Source organism: Chiloscyllium plagiosum, unplaced genomic scaffold, assembly GCF_037043375.1.
Source record: "Chiloscyllium plagiosum isolate Xiang-an unplaced genomic scaffold, Cpla_swu_hap1 HiC_scaffold_14, whole genome shotgun sequence".
In the NCBI taxonomy this organism is placed as follows: domain Eukaryota; kingdom Metazoa; phylum Chordata; class Chondrichthyes; order Orectolobiformes; family Hemiscylliidae; genus Chiloscyllium; species Chiloscyllium plagiosum.
The window spans coordinates 75,902,901-75,917,970 of record NW_028270152.1 but is presented as its reverse complement, the minus strand read 5'-3'; the positions used below and the strand labels follow the sequence as shown (position 1 = coordinate 75,917,970).

Here is a 15,070-nt window from a genome sequence, read left to right as displayed (position 1 = left end):
TCTTCCTCAAGTCACAGGTGCCTAGCCAATTCTTCAAGGATTTCTCTCCTCTTAGTGGTTCTTAATCATCTTTTTCTCAATAATTTCAAATCTTTGATCATCTCTCTCTACAAAGTCTTCAGCTTCATAAGACCATAAGACATAGGAGTGGAAGTAAGGCCATTCGGCCCATCGAGTCCACTCCGTCATTCAATCATGGCTGATGCGCATTTCAGCTCCACTTACCAGCGTTCCCCCTGTAGCCCTTAATTCCTCTAGACAACAAGAATCTATCAATCTCGGCCTTGAAGACATTTAGCGTCCCGGCTTCCACTGCACTCCGTGGCAATGAATTCCACAGGCCCACCACTCTCTGGCTGAAGAAATATCTCCGCATTTCTGTTCTGAAATGACCCCCTCTAATTCTAAGGCTGTGTCCACGGGTCCTAGTCTCCTCGTTTAACTGAAACAATTTCCTAGCTTCCACCTTTTCCAAGCCATGTATTATTTTGTACGTCTCTATTAAGTCTCCCCTTAATCTTCTAAACTCCAACGAATACAATCCCAGTATCCTCAGCCGTTCCTCATATGTTAGACCTGTCATTCCAGGGATCATCCGTGTGAATCTCCGCTGGACACGTTCCAGTGCCAGTATGTCCTTCCTGAGGTGTGGGGACCAAAACTGGACACAGTACTCCAAATGGGGCCTAACCAGAGCTTTATAAAGTCTTAGTAGTACATCTCTGCTTTTATATTCCAACCCTCTTGAGATAAGAGACAACATTGCATTCGCTTTCTTAATCACGGACTCAACCTGCATGTTTACCTTTAGAGAATCCTCGACTAGCACTCCCAGATCCCTTTCTGCTTTGGCTTTATTAATTTTCTCACCATTTAGAAAGTAGTCTATGCTTTTATTCTTTTTGCCAAAGTGCAAGACCTCGCACTTGCTCACGTTAAATTCCATCAGCCATTTCCTGGACCACTCTCCCAACCTGTCTAGATCCTTCTGTAGCCTCCCCACTTCCTCAGTACTACCTGCCTGTCCACCTAACTTCGTATCATCGGCAAATTTCGCTAGAATGCCCCCGGTTCCCTCATCCAAATCATTAATATATAATGCGAACAGCTGTGGCCCCAGCACCGAACCCTGCGGGACACCGCTCGTCACCGGCTGCCATTCTGAAAAAGAACCTTTATCCCAACTCTCTGCCTTCTGTTAGATAGCCAATCCTCAAAGGTACCCATCTTAATTTCACAACAAAATACAGCAAAACCACATGTTAAATATTGTTTGTTGAAACACTAGAAAGTTCCAGTGAACACGTTTTACACCATCCGCATTCAATTCTGCACTGAAGCCTTCAATTTTGTTATTATCCACGTAGTGGGGAGCCATAAAACAAAATAATCAAGTTTAACAAATTACCTCGAAGTAGAAATTACCAGCAAAAATTACTTTTTGTAACTGTTATTTTATCAGGAATCAGAAATGTCATAAATTAAACATGAATTAACAAATAAACGGTACTCCAAATACAAAGATACTTTTCAATTTTACAAGGTTTACATTTACAACATAGAACAGTACAGCTCAGTACAGGCCCTTCGACTCTCAATGCTGTGCCGACCTCTTATCTACTCTAAAATCAAACTAACTACATACCCTTCATTTTACTCTCATCCATGTGCCTATCCAAGAGTCGCTTAAATGTACCTAATGTATCTGACTCTACGACTTCTGCTAAAATTCCTTCCACGCACCCACCATTCTCTGTGTAAAGAACCAACCTCTGACATCTCCCCTAAACCTTCCCCCAATCACCTTACAATTATGCCCCCGTGTGATAGCCACTTCCATCTTGGCAAAAAGTCTCTGACTATTCATTCTATCTATGCCTCTCATCACCTTATACACCTCGATCAAGTCGCCTTTCATCCTTCTTCGCTTCAATGAGAAAAGCCCTATCTCCCTCAACCTTTCTTCATAAGGCATGTCCTCCAGTCCAGGTAGCATAATACTAAATCTCCTCTCCACCCTCTCTAAAGATTCCACATCCTTCCTATAATGAGACAACCAGAACTGAACACAATATTCCAAGTGTGGTCTGACCAGGGCTTTTCAGAGATACAGCATACCCTCACAGTTTTTAAAATTAATACCACACTAGTGAAAGCCAGCACATCATACACCTTCTTAATAACCCTATCAACTGTGGACGTGGATCCCAACATCTCTCTGTTCCTCCATACTGCCAAGAATCCTGCCTTTAACCCTGTATTCCGCATTCAAATTCGGCCTTCCAAAATGAATCACTTCACACTTTTCCAAGTTGAACTCCATCTGCCAATTCTCAGCCCAGCTCTTCACCCTATTAATGTCCCATTGCAATCAACAACAGCCCTCCAAACTATTCACAACTCCACCAACCTTCATGTCATCAGCAAATTTACTAACCCACTCTTCCACTTCCTCATCCAAGTCATTTATACAAGTCACAAAGAGCAGAGGTTCCACAACAGATCCCTGTGGAACACCACTGGTCACCAAGCTCCAGGCTGAATACTTTCCATCTACTACCACCTTCTGTCTTCTATGGGCAAGATAATTCTGTATCCAGATTGCCAAACTTTCTTGTATCCCATGCCTCCTTACTTTCTGAATAAGCCTACCGTGGGAAACCTTACCAAACGCCTTGCTAAAATCCATACAGACCACATCCACTGCTCTATCTTCATCAAAGTGTTTGTCACATCCTCAGAGAATTCAGGCTTTGTGAGGCATGACCTGCCCCTCACAAAGCCATGCTAAATTATCTCTAATCAAACTATGCTTTTCCAAATAATCACAAATCCTGTCTCTCAGAATCTTCTCCAATAATTTGCGCAATCCTGATGTAAGACTCACAGGTCTATAATTCCTAGGGTTATCCCGATTCCCTTTTTTGAATGAGGGAATAACATTTACCACCTCAAATCAGCTGGTACTACTCCAGTGGACAGTGAGGACGTAAAGATCATCGCCAAAGGTGCAGCAATCTGTTCCTCGCTTCCCATAGTAACTTCGGGTATATCCCATCTGGTCCAGGGGACTTAACTAGCCTCATGTGTTTCAAAATTTCCAGAACATTCTCCTTCTTAACAGTGGGCGGCACAGTGGCTCAGTGGTTAGCACTGCTGCCTCACAGCACCAGGGATCCAAGTTCGATTCCAGCGACTGTCTGTGTGTGTGGAGTTTGCACATTCTTCCTGTGTCTGCATAAGTTTCCTCCGGCTGCTCCAGTTTCCTCCCACAGTCCAAAGATGTGCAGGTTAGGTAAATTGGCCAAGTGAAATTGCCCATAGTGTTCAAGAATGTGTAGGTTAGGTGTATCAGCCAGGGGAAATGTAGGGGAGGGAAATGGGTCTGGGTGGGATACTCTTTGGAGGGTCGGTGTGGATTTGTTGGGCTGAAGGGCCTGTTTCCACACTGTAGTAATTCTAATTCTAATCAACCTGTTTCAGCATATCAGCCTATTTCATGCTGTGCTCATAAATGGCAAGTTCCCTCTCACTCATGAACACTCAGAGTCATAGAGATATACAGCATGGAAACAGACCCTTCGGTCCAACTCGTCCATGTTGACCACATATCCTAAATAAACCTAGTCCCATTTGCCAGCATTTGGCCCATATCCCTCTGAACTCTTCCAATTCATATACCCATCCAGATGCCTTTTAAATGTTGTAATTTTATCAGCCTCCACCACTTGAGGAAGGCTAATTTAACAGTATAAGGCAAGAACTTTCAAAAGCTTATTTGGGGCAGATGTTCGCAGATAAGGAGACGGCTGGAAAATGGGAAGCCTTCAGAAATGAGGTAACGAGAATCCAGAGACAGTATATTCCTGTTAGGGTGAAAGGAAAGGCTGGTAGGTATAGGGAATGCTGGATGACTAGAGAAATTGAGAGTTTGGTTAAGAAAAAGAAGAAAGCACATGTCAGGTATAGACAGAATAGATTGAGTGAATCCGTGGAAGAGTATAAAGGCAGTAGGAGTATACGTAAGACGGAAATCAGGAGGGCAAAAAGGGGACATGAGAGCGCTTTGGGAAATAGGGTTAAGGGGAATCCAAATGGTTTTTACAAATAGATTAAGGACAAAAGAGTAACTGAGGAGAGAATAGGGACCCTCAAAGATCCATAAGGCGACCTTTGTGAGGAGCTGGAGGAGATGGGGGAGATACTAAACAAGTATTTTCCATCAGTGTTTACTGTGGAGAAGGACATGTGTTACAACACGGGTAAAACCCCTGCTTAATTTAAACCAGCAACACAGAAAAGATTTATCCCATGCAGTTATCTATGAAAATCCAATAGGCCAAGAACTATTTAAAGCAAAAATTAACAACTTTATTTCTTAAAGTATAACAGAGAATAATTAACCAACAACTAGTTACAACTCCTTCCTCTAACCTATCTTCTACTTTCCCTTCTATAATACTAGTGGGAACCGAGGGAAGTGATTGCTGGGCGCCTTGCTGATATATTTGTATTATCGATAGTCAAGGTGAGGTGCCAGAAGACTGGAGGTTGGCTAACGTAGTACCACTATTTTAGAAAGGTGGTAAGGATAAGCCAGGAAACTATAGACCGGTGAGCCAGATGTCGGTGGTGGGCAAGTTGTTGGACGGAATCCTGAAGGACAGAGTTTACACATATGTGGAAAGGCAAGAACTGATTAAGGATAGTCAACATGGCTTTGTGCATGGGAAACCATGTCTCACGAACTTGATTGAGTATTTTGAAGAAGTAACAAAGAGGATTGATGAGGGTAGAGCAGTGGACGTGGTGTATATGGACTTCAGTAAGACATTTGACAAGGTTCCTCATGGGAGACTGGTTAGCAAGGTTAGATCTCATGGAATACAGGGAGAACTAGCCATTTGGATACAGAACTGACTCAAAGGTAGAAGACAGAGGTAGTGGTTGAGGGTTGTTTTTCCGACTGGAGGCCTATGACTATTGAAGTGCCACAAGGATCGGTACTGGGTCAACTACTTTTTGTCATTTATTTAATGTGAAAATAGAAAGAATACTTAGTAAGTTTGCAGATGACACCAAAATTGGAGGTGTTGTGGACGGCGAAGAAGGTTACCTCAGATTAAAACAGGATCTTGATCAGATGGGCCATGGCTGAGGAGTGGTAGAAGGAGTTTAATTTAGATAAATGTCAGGTGTTGCATTTTTGGAAAGCAAATCAGAGCAGGGTTTATACATTTACTGGTAATGTCCGAGGGGTGTTGCTGGACAAAGAGATCTTGGGAGTGCAGGTTCATAGCTACTTGAAAGTAGAGTCGCAGGCAGATAGGATAGTGAAGGCATTTGGTATGCTTTCCTTTATTGATCAGAGTATTGAGTGTAGAAGTTGGAACGTCTTGTTGCGGCCGTAGAGGACGTTGGTTAGGCCACTTTTGGAATTTTGCGTGCAATTCTGGTCTCCTTCCTATCAGAAGGATGTTGTGAAATTTGAAAGGGTTCAGGAAGATTTACAAAGATGTTGCCAGGGTTGGAAGGTTTGAGCTATGGGGAGAGTCTAAATAGGCTTGGCTGTTTTCCCTGGAGCGTCGGAGACTGAGGAGTGACCTTATAGAGGTTTATAAAATCATGAGGGGCATGGATAGGATAAATAGTCAAAGTATTTTCCCTGGGGTGGAGGAGTCCAGAAATAGAGGGCACAGGTTTAGAGTGAGAGGAGAAAGATATAAAAAGAGACCTAAGGGGCAACCTTTTCATGCAGAGGATGGTGCATGTATGGAATGAGCTGCCAGAGGAAGTGGTGGAGCTGGCACAAGTGCAACATTTAAAAGGTATCTGGATGGGTATATGAATAGGAAGGGTTTGGAAGGATATGGGCCGGGTGCTGGTAAATGAGACTAGATTGGGTGGGGATATCTGGTTGGCATGGACAATTTGGACCGAAGAGTCTGTTTTCGTGCTGTACATCTTTATGATTCTATTCCTTTCTTTGGCAGCTCAATTCCACAAACACACCGCCTTCTGCCTGAAAAGGCTGCCCCTTAGTTGGCTTTTAAGTCTTTCCCCTCTCACCTCAAACACCAGGGATAAGACCTTGTCTGTTTACCCTATCCATGGCACTCATGATTTTATAAACCTCTATAAGGTCACCTCTCAGCCTCCGATGCTCCAAGGAAAATAGCCCCAGCCTGTTCAGCCTCTCCAACCCTGGCAATATCCTTGTAAATCCTTTCTGACCCCTTTCAAGTTTCATAATGTCCTTCTTATAGCAGGGAGACCAGAATTAGACACAGTATTCCAACAGTGGCCTAACCAATGTCCTGGTACAGCCACAACATGACCTCCCAACTCATATACTCAATGCACTGACCAATAAAGGCAAGCATACCAAACGCCTTCATCATTATCCTATCTATCTGCGACTCCACTTTCCAGCAGCTATGAACCTGCTGCACCTGTGAAGCACAGTATTCATTAAGGCCCTCCCCTACCTCCTCTGAGTCCACACACAAGTTCTCTTCACTGTCCCTGATTGGCCCTACCCTCACTCTGGCCATCCTCTTCCTCCTCACATAAATCTACCTGCCAAGCCTTTCTCATGCCTCCTTCTAGCTCTCCTGTGTCAATTCTTCAGCTCCTTCCTGGCTACCTTGTAACCCTCTAGAGCCTTGTCTGATTCTTGCTTCCTTCTTCCTCTTAACTCGTTGCTCCACATCTCGACATTCAAGATTCCTTCACCCTACCATCACTTCCTTGCCTCAGTGGGACAGACCTATCAAGCACTATCAGCAAGTGCTCCCTAAACAAACTCCACATTTCTGTAATGCATTTCCTCGAGAACATCTGTTCCCAATTTATGCTCCACAGTTCTTGCGTAATAGCATTGTAATTCCCCCTCCCCCAATTAAATACTTTCCCATACCTGACAAAATCAGCTCCATTCAAACTATTTGCACTAAGGCGGTTCCAATCTATATTAGGGAAGTTGAAATCACCCATGACAACAACCCTGTTACTTCTGCACCTTTCCAAAATCTGCCTCCCATCTGCTCCTCCCTGTCTCTGTTGCTATTGTGGGGGAGGGGAGGGGAGGGGAGGTGGGGCTGTCTGTAGAAAGCTCCAGTAAAGTGACTGTTCCTTTCCTGTTTCTGACTTTCACCCATACTGACTCTGTAGACAAACCCTTCCAGATGACATCCTTTTCTGCAGCTGTGATACTATCCCTGATTAGCAATGCCATTTCCCCCACCTCTTTTATCTCCCTCCTTATTAATTTTGAAACACCTAAACCCTGGAATATTCAATAACGATTCCTGCCCAAGCGATATCCAAGTCTCCGCAATGGCCACAACATCGTAGCTCCAAGTACTAAACTATGTTCTAAGTTCATCACCCTTATTCCTGGCACTTCTTGTGTTAAAATAGACACACACCACCCCATCACACTGACTGCAACTTTTCCCTTTCAACTGTATCCTTCCTCACAGACTCTCTGCATGCTGTATCTGCCAGCTCATCAGCTTCTCCATCCTCTGATCCATTGCTCCCTGCCAATTAGTTTAAATCCACCAGAAGAACTCTAGCAAATCTTCCTCCCAGGATATTGATACCCCTCCAGTTCGGGTGCAACCCATCCTCCTGGTATAGGTCCCACCTCTCCCAGAAGGTAACCCAATGATACACATATCTGATGCACTCCCTCCTACACCAGTTCTGCAGCCACACATTCAGCAACACTTGCTCTCTGTTCCTTGCCTCACTCACCCACGGCACCAATAGCAATCCTGAGATTACTACTCTGTTCATCCTACCTTTTAGTTTCCAACCTAACTCCCCATAATCACTTTTCAGGTCGTCATCCGCTTTCCTCGCTACCAATGTGTACCAAGATTTCTGACTGCTCAATGTTATGAGGATAAAACTTAGACAACTGGGAATCTATAGATAAAGTATTTGAGTATTTTCTAAAAGCACTCTTAAGGTGTTACCAAGAGATCATTTTGTTTTAGTTAAGTGTATGATATTACAGAGTAATCTATTCCCACAGACTGAGTATTGGTTTCTTACAGAAAATAGAAAGTAGTTTTCTTTTAGTATGATATTTAGTATAAGGGCCACAGTACAGAATAATGTGACTGGAACTGAAAATGTCAAGACTTAACGTGCTTTGAGCATCACAATAAAGTGCATGGATTTTTCACACAATAAATACAAACTGATGGTTGGGATTACAGAGAGGTGGCCGCAGAATGACCAGGGATGGGAACTGAACATGCAGGGATATTTAGATTTTAGGAAGGACAGACAAAGAGGAAAAGGAGATAGCAGTGTTGGTTAAAGAGGACATTAATACAATAGTGAGAAAGAATGTTAGCTCTGGTAAAATGGAATCTGTACGGATAGAAGTTAGAAACACCAAAGGGCAGAAAACAATAGGGACTGTTGATTCCAAAACTCGGGTCCAGATTCTAAATAAAGAAAACTAGATGGTAAAAGGCATAAGCTGGCTCTGATAAATTGAAGAATGTTACTTAAAGGGATGATGGTGATAGGCAATCACAAACATTTAAAAAAGATTGTTGTCAGGCACTAAAATAAAACAGGAGAGTTGGCCTGACCATCACTGACAAGAGAAATTAGTATATCATAAGATCCAAGGAAGGGACATACAAATTGGGCAAAAAACAACAACAGACTTAAGGATTGGGAACAGTTTAGATTTCAGCAAAGAAGCACAAAGGGACTGATCAAGACGGGGAATAATAGAGTACATTGATGTGACATAACTGCAGAGCTTGGATCTGATCCAGTGGTTGCAGAATTGCTCAGCTCTACTTATCATTTACTGTTTCTGCTATTTGGCATACAAGTAGTAGCCTCTTTATGGCTTCACCTGTTTAACCTGCTCAGAGGTGTTACTACACACCTTTATAGCAGGTGAGACATTGAACCCAGACTTCCTAGTTCAAAGATCAGTGCGTTCCCACTGTGCTATGACAGCACGCTGACAACCCTTTTTTAAGGTGTGTCTGGTGTTCCTTCTGGCATTCTCTCTTGCACTGTTCATTGAAGTAGGGCTGATCCCCTGGCTTGATGATGTTGGTAGAGTGGGATATGCAATGCCATGAGGTTATAGATTGGAGTTTTTTGTTGCTGTTGATAGGCCCCATAGATGCTCAGTCGTGAGTTGCCCAATCTGTTTGAATTTCGCGTGGTGTTAGTGTCAAACAACATGGAGTGTTCCCTCACTTTCTAATCCTTGTGGAGATAGTGACTCTTAGCCATTCGGTCTTGGACGTTTGCATTTATGTAAGGCAGTTCATTGAACATGTAGTCAATTATGTTTTTCCTGCTTCTTGGTTCCATCACTACCTGCTGCAGATTCAACCTAACAGTTATGCCATTTTGTGCTTGGTCAGTACAGGTACTAAGCCAGTCTTAGCAATGGACATTAAAATCCCACACCTCAGAGAACATTGTGCTCTTGTCACCCTTCATGCTACCTCAATGTTGCTCCACATTATCTATCCATCAGGAGATAGGAATATGCATAGTAATCAGGAGGTTTCCTTGATCATGTTTAACTAGATGCCATGAGACTTTATGGGATCTGAAGACAATGTTGAGGGCTTCCAGGGCTACTCCCTTGACTAAAATACTTCAGTGACACCGCCACTGGTGTTGGTGTCTGGGACGTAGTGTATAAGGTGTGATTAAAAGTATGACTGTCAGACCGTTGTTTCTAGTGCTTTAGTTGATACTGTAGTACATCCAGTTTCAATCCTGTATTGCTCTAGGTCTGGGGTCATATGTATGGCAGGCTAGATAAGGATAGAAGTTTTCTTCCCAGTTAAGAATGGACACCTGTGGTGGATTTCAATCCAAGGTGCTCAGATTTACCTTGGTCTTTGCATTACTAGTTTAGTGAAAAAAACGCAGTGTCTTTGCAGCCCTCCTCACCATTTGCAATCCAATCTTGCTTGATACCATTGACAAACGTAGACAAAGAAACAGAGTATTGAAGTGCAGGCATCAATATAGATTATAAATAGTAGTGATCTTGGAATACTACACCAATTAGTGCCTGCAAACTTGGAATAAATAGAGTATTTGGGCTGCCACAGGAAGTGATGGAGGCTCGGACAATCGCAACATTTAAAAGGTATCTGGATGGGTATATGAATAGGAAGGGTTTGGAGGTGCTGGCAGGTGGGATGAGATTGGGTTGGGATATCTGGTTGGCATGTACGAGTTGGACCGAAGGGTCTGTTTTTGTACTGTACATCTCAATGACATGTGTAAGCTTGCGGGGAACATTCAAAAACTGATTGTAAAAGATTCTCCTGGAATGTGAATAGAAAGGATTAGTGAAGATAAATGTAGATTCCTTACAGTCAGAAACAGGAGGTTATCATTGAAAACCATACATATTTTAGTTCTGCCTTCACAAAGGGAGACACAAATAATGCCACAAAACTGTTGCAAATAGAGGGCCTAGTAGGAGGGAGGAACTGGAGGAAATCAGTATTTCCAGGGATATACAGAACAACCTCGATTATCCGAGCGAGACGGGTGGGGAGTATTTTGTTCAGTTAACTGATTATTCAGATAACCGATCTGATCGTAAACAAAGGAAGCTATCCAGTCACTGTTGCTTGAGGTGCTTGAGTTTCTTTGTTCCACTACTCCAATCACAGCTTCAAATGAAGCATCTATTAAATATACATTGTTGGTGTCAATTTTATCAATCTTGGGCGAATATATCTTTAGACGCAGAATTATGCAGGTATAAGAGTTAAAATAATTATATCTAACATTAAGTAATTTTTAATTTTAAATACTTACTATCTTAAAAGTAGTTACAACTGAGAAATATGGATATTTTTGGCAATTTTGCTTAGCCATAATTTCCTACAATTTAAGCACTGGAAATACCAAAACCAGTCTTTTCATCACCTAATACAAACTCCACACTCATCCTGATTTCATTTCATTCACCAGCTTTTAAATTGAAACATCATTCAAAATTCTCATCGCAATTCTGACAACACTCTCACCATTTCAGATCAGGTGAAATCCTATCCATTCATTTGCAATCTTATTTGATTACTGAAACGCTGTCCTGACCACACACCCGACCTACTCGATAAACATTAGACCATTTAAAATCCCATACACTGTTGCAGTCAACTCATCACCGTCCTTGCTGATGCACTCAGATTTCCCGATCACAATTGTTATACCAGTGTTGGTAACATCTTTTTGACGTAACATTTTTACAGGACCTTGAGATCTTGTTCGAATAATCCGAAGTTCGGATAATTGATGTTCAGATAACCAAGGTTGCTGTGGAGTCTTGAGGAAATTGATGGGATTAAAAGGCTGACAGTTCCCCAGGGCCCAATGATGTAGATCTCAGAATACTTAAGGAAGCAGCTTTAGAAATAGTGGATGCATTAGTGGTCATCTTTCAAGATTTTGTAGACTCTGGAACAGTTCCTATAAACTGGAGAATAGTTAATATAATCTCACAATTTAAAGGAAGAGGTAAAAAGAAAGAGAGAATTACAGACCAGTTAGCTTGACATTGGTAGTCAGGAAAATCTACAGCCATGTTTTAATAACAGAGCACTTGCAAAACAGTGACAGGATTGGTCAGAGTGAGCATGGATAAACAAAAGGGAAATCATGCTTGACAAATCTTCTGGGATTTTACAAGGATGTAAATAGCAGAGCTGATAAGGGAAAACTACTGGGATGTTATTTACTAAGATCCTATATAATAGATTAGTGTGTAAAATTAATGCAAATGGAATTGGAAGTATTGCAATGACACTAGTAGAGAACTGGCTGGCAGACAGGAAACAAAAGAAAGAATAAACTGGTAATTTTCCATGTGACAGCCAGTGAATACTGGTGTACTTCTGGGGTCAGTGTTTGCACCCTATTTATTCACTAAATATTTATATGAGGGAAGTCAACGTAATACCTCCAAATTTTCAAACAACAGAAAGCTGTGTGGGAGTTTGAACTGTGAGGAGGATACAGAAATGCTTTCATTGTGATTTGACTAAGTTGAGCGAGTGGGCAAATGCATAGTAGATTGAATACAGTGTGGATAAATGTGAGGATGACCACTTTGTTGACAAAAGCAAGAAGGCAGGTTCTCAGCTGAATAGGAATAGATTGGGAAGGGGGAAGAAGCAACAAGACCTGAGTGTACACCAGTTGCTGAAAGTAAGCATGCTGGTACAGTGAAGGTAAATGGTATGTCGGCCTTGTAGCATAAAGATTCAAGTACAGGAGCAAGGATGCCTTGCTGCAATTGTACAGGGCCATGGTAAGACCCTACCTGGTGTATTGTTTGCAGTTTTTAGTCTCCTTATTTTGAGGAGCAATGCTTTGGCTACAGAGGTAGTACAACAATTGCAGGACTGTTGTGTGAAAAGAGATTGGATTTATTAGGGCTATATTCATTGGAATTTAGAAGAATATAGGGTTCTCATAGAAACCTATAAAATTCTAACAGGACAAAACAGTCTAAACACAAAAAAGATGTTTGCATTAACTGGGGAGTCCAAACCACCGGTCACAGTCTAAGGATACAGGGTAGGTTATTTAGGACTGAGAGTTGTGAGCTCTGGAATTCTCTGCCATAAAAAAAAGGTTGAAACCAAAACATTAGATGTTTTCAAGGAGTTTGATGTAGCTTTTAGGGCTAAAGGGATCAAAGAGTATGAGGTGAAAGTAGGAACAGGATACTGAGTAGGAAAATCCGCCATGATCATATTGAATAGTGGAGCAGGCTCAACAGGCCAAACGGCCTACTCCTCCTCCAATTTTCTATGTTTCCTTGAGTTATTTGTCTGACCTAAAGCATGTCAATGGGGCCCACGTTTGCCTTTGTAAGTGAGGCTAAGGTACATTGTATTGAATGTAGTGGCTGCCATTAAACAGTTGGCTACCTTTCTATGGCCAGGGCAAAGAACTCCCAGTTTAGGGATTCCTCACCCCCATTCCGTTCTCATACACTAACCATAAATTGCTTTCTAAGAAGCAATGGAAAGCCAATGCAGGAACTAATAGAAACAACCTGGCTCTTTGTCATTTCTGTGAAATCCCTGGTGGAATTATAGTGAGGGTTAGTAAGACCCCAAGAGAAATTTCAGGACCACTGAGAGTATCTGAAGGTGTTGGTTACAGAAATAAAAGGTCTTCTAAAATCAGATGTTAAATCTGCAATAGAAACTCCAAGCACTTGGAACATCTTTCCTGTCCAGAAATATTTTATGCTTCAAATGAGTCTCTCCAACCCCAGAAAGATACAACCAGCTATAAACAGAATCGCATACCTCTAAATATTCAAGCTGTCACAAGCATTCAGGTCAAGAAAATTCAATCAGGACAAGGTGATAGGAGTAAATAAACAATAATATTTGCCTCAACAGGTAATGGAAGATTAAAAAGATTAGCAAGCATTTCATGCCGAGGACATATTATCATTATTCTGTTACACATACATCCAATAGTCTTTGATCATCATTAACAGGCACATCTGCATTTGAAAAGTATTCAAGGCAGTAACCAATGCAAGTACATTTACATGCCAGCAAAGAGAATTACAGGCACTCCAGACAATTAAAAGACTTCAAAACTCTGATGGGCTATTGACTCCATTTTGTAACTTGTTAATATAAAGAAAATTCTGAATGATTGTAAAATGTGAGCCTCCAGGGAAGAATTGTTCAGAATTCACCACAAACCAAAGTCCACCATCTTCCTATGAACCACTCAGTGACTTTGATCTCAAAATGTCACAGGTTGTCCGAATCACCAACTCTCAAATTTACACAACACACTAAAAACTCTTAATTAATAAATGAAACAAGTTTTGTTGAGGCTGAAGAAGATAGTATCCAAAAATCCTTACCTCCAGAGCTTCCACTTTCTTGTCCAAGAGCTTCTCGATATCACCAGCCACTCTTTCCACCAGTGTGGAGGCCATGTTCTCTTTGATATCAAATAGATGTTTATGGTCATCATACAGCTGATGGGAGAAATGAATGGAGATGATGAATCAAGGGAACATTTTCAGAGACTAAATCACAGACATTGACAAATAACCCCAGCCAACTGTAATGCAGACAGAACAAAGCTAATAAACAAGGAAGAACTGAGGACTCAACCAACAAAACAGCCCAGTCTCCATCACTAGCAGAGTCAGAGGAACTTGCAGTGAAACCAAATAGAGAACTAATGATTTGAGATCTTCAGGAGCTTAGTTTTCTGCCTACAAGAGCTCAACTGAAGTTTCAACTGGAATACTAGAACTGACTGATTCAGAGATCCTGGTCTGATCAAGGATAGCAGGGTTCCAATGACAATTTTCAAGCATACAACTACACAAGACAAAAAAGGAGGTTGAAAGAAGGCAAACTCTTTGAATTATGCGGGACAGTAGTTATAAATAAGTAAGGAGGGAAATCAGGGCAGAATATTTCTTTTAAAGTGTAATCTCAGGGAAGCAGAAAACAGGAATGGACGGGAGAAACAAATGACAGTTCTCTGCAGAGAGAGGTTAAAAGAGCTCAGCAGTAAATATCAATCTATATTAAAAATTTGTTTGTCTTGTAAGTATTTGCATTTTCCTAAAATGTAACTTAGTGTATGATAATATGCTGGGAGGAATCATATGAGCTGTTACCAACACTAATTTCTTTTCAGCACCCCATAAAATTACCAATCTTGGTGATTCAAAAGTCATCCCCTCTTTTTCCATTATTGATTATTGTTCCACAAATTTCTCTGCCATTCTCAGACACAAGGAGATGTATGAACAATTGCTGGCGATATTTGTAACTAGTTCTGCTTCTATTACACTATGAATAAAACTACTTTGAAGCTGTCATGCATGGTGTTGAGAAGTAAGAATGCCTTTAATATAACATGCGAATGTAAAAAGTATTTAATGATGATTTTAGACTACTTTATTGTATTTGTGTAAAGGTAGATATTCGCCCATCACCCGTGTGCCTTTCAATCTATATTGGCTCTCAAACAGACAACACCTTGA

At 41.5% G+C, this 15,070-nt stretch overlaps 1 protein-coding gene across 4 annotated transcripts in view; it reads right to left on the bottom strand.

Moving 5' to 3' along the window:
• The window catches only part of cacna2d2a (calcium voltage-gated channel auxiliary subunit alpha2delta 2a), an 824,866-nt gene that overhangs the window by 577,758 nt on the left and 232,038 nt on the right, over nucleotides 1-15,070 (bottom strand). For all 4 annotated transcript variants that reach the window (XM_043708451.2, XM_043708452.2, XM_043708454.2 and 1 more), the window contains exon 3: nucleotides 13,928-14,044. In XM_043708451.2, coding sequence (XP_043564386.1) covers nucleotides 13,928-14,044 — 117 coding nt within the window. The remainder of the gene's footprint in view (nucleotides 1-13,927; nucleotides 14,045-15,070) is intronic.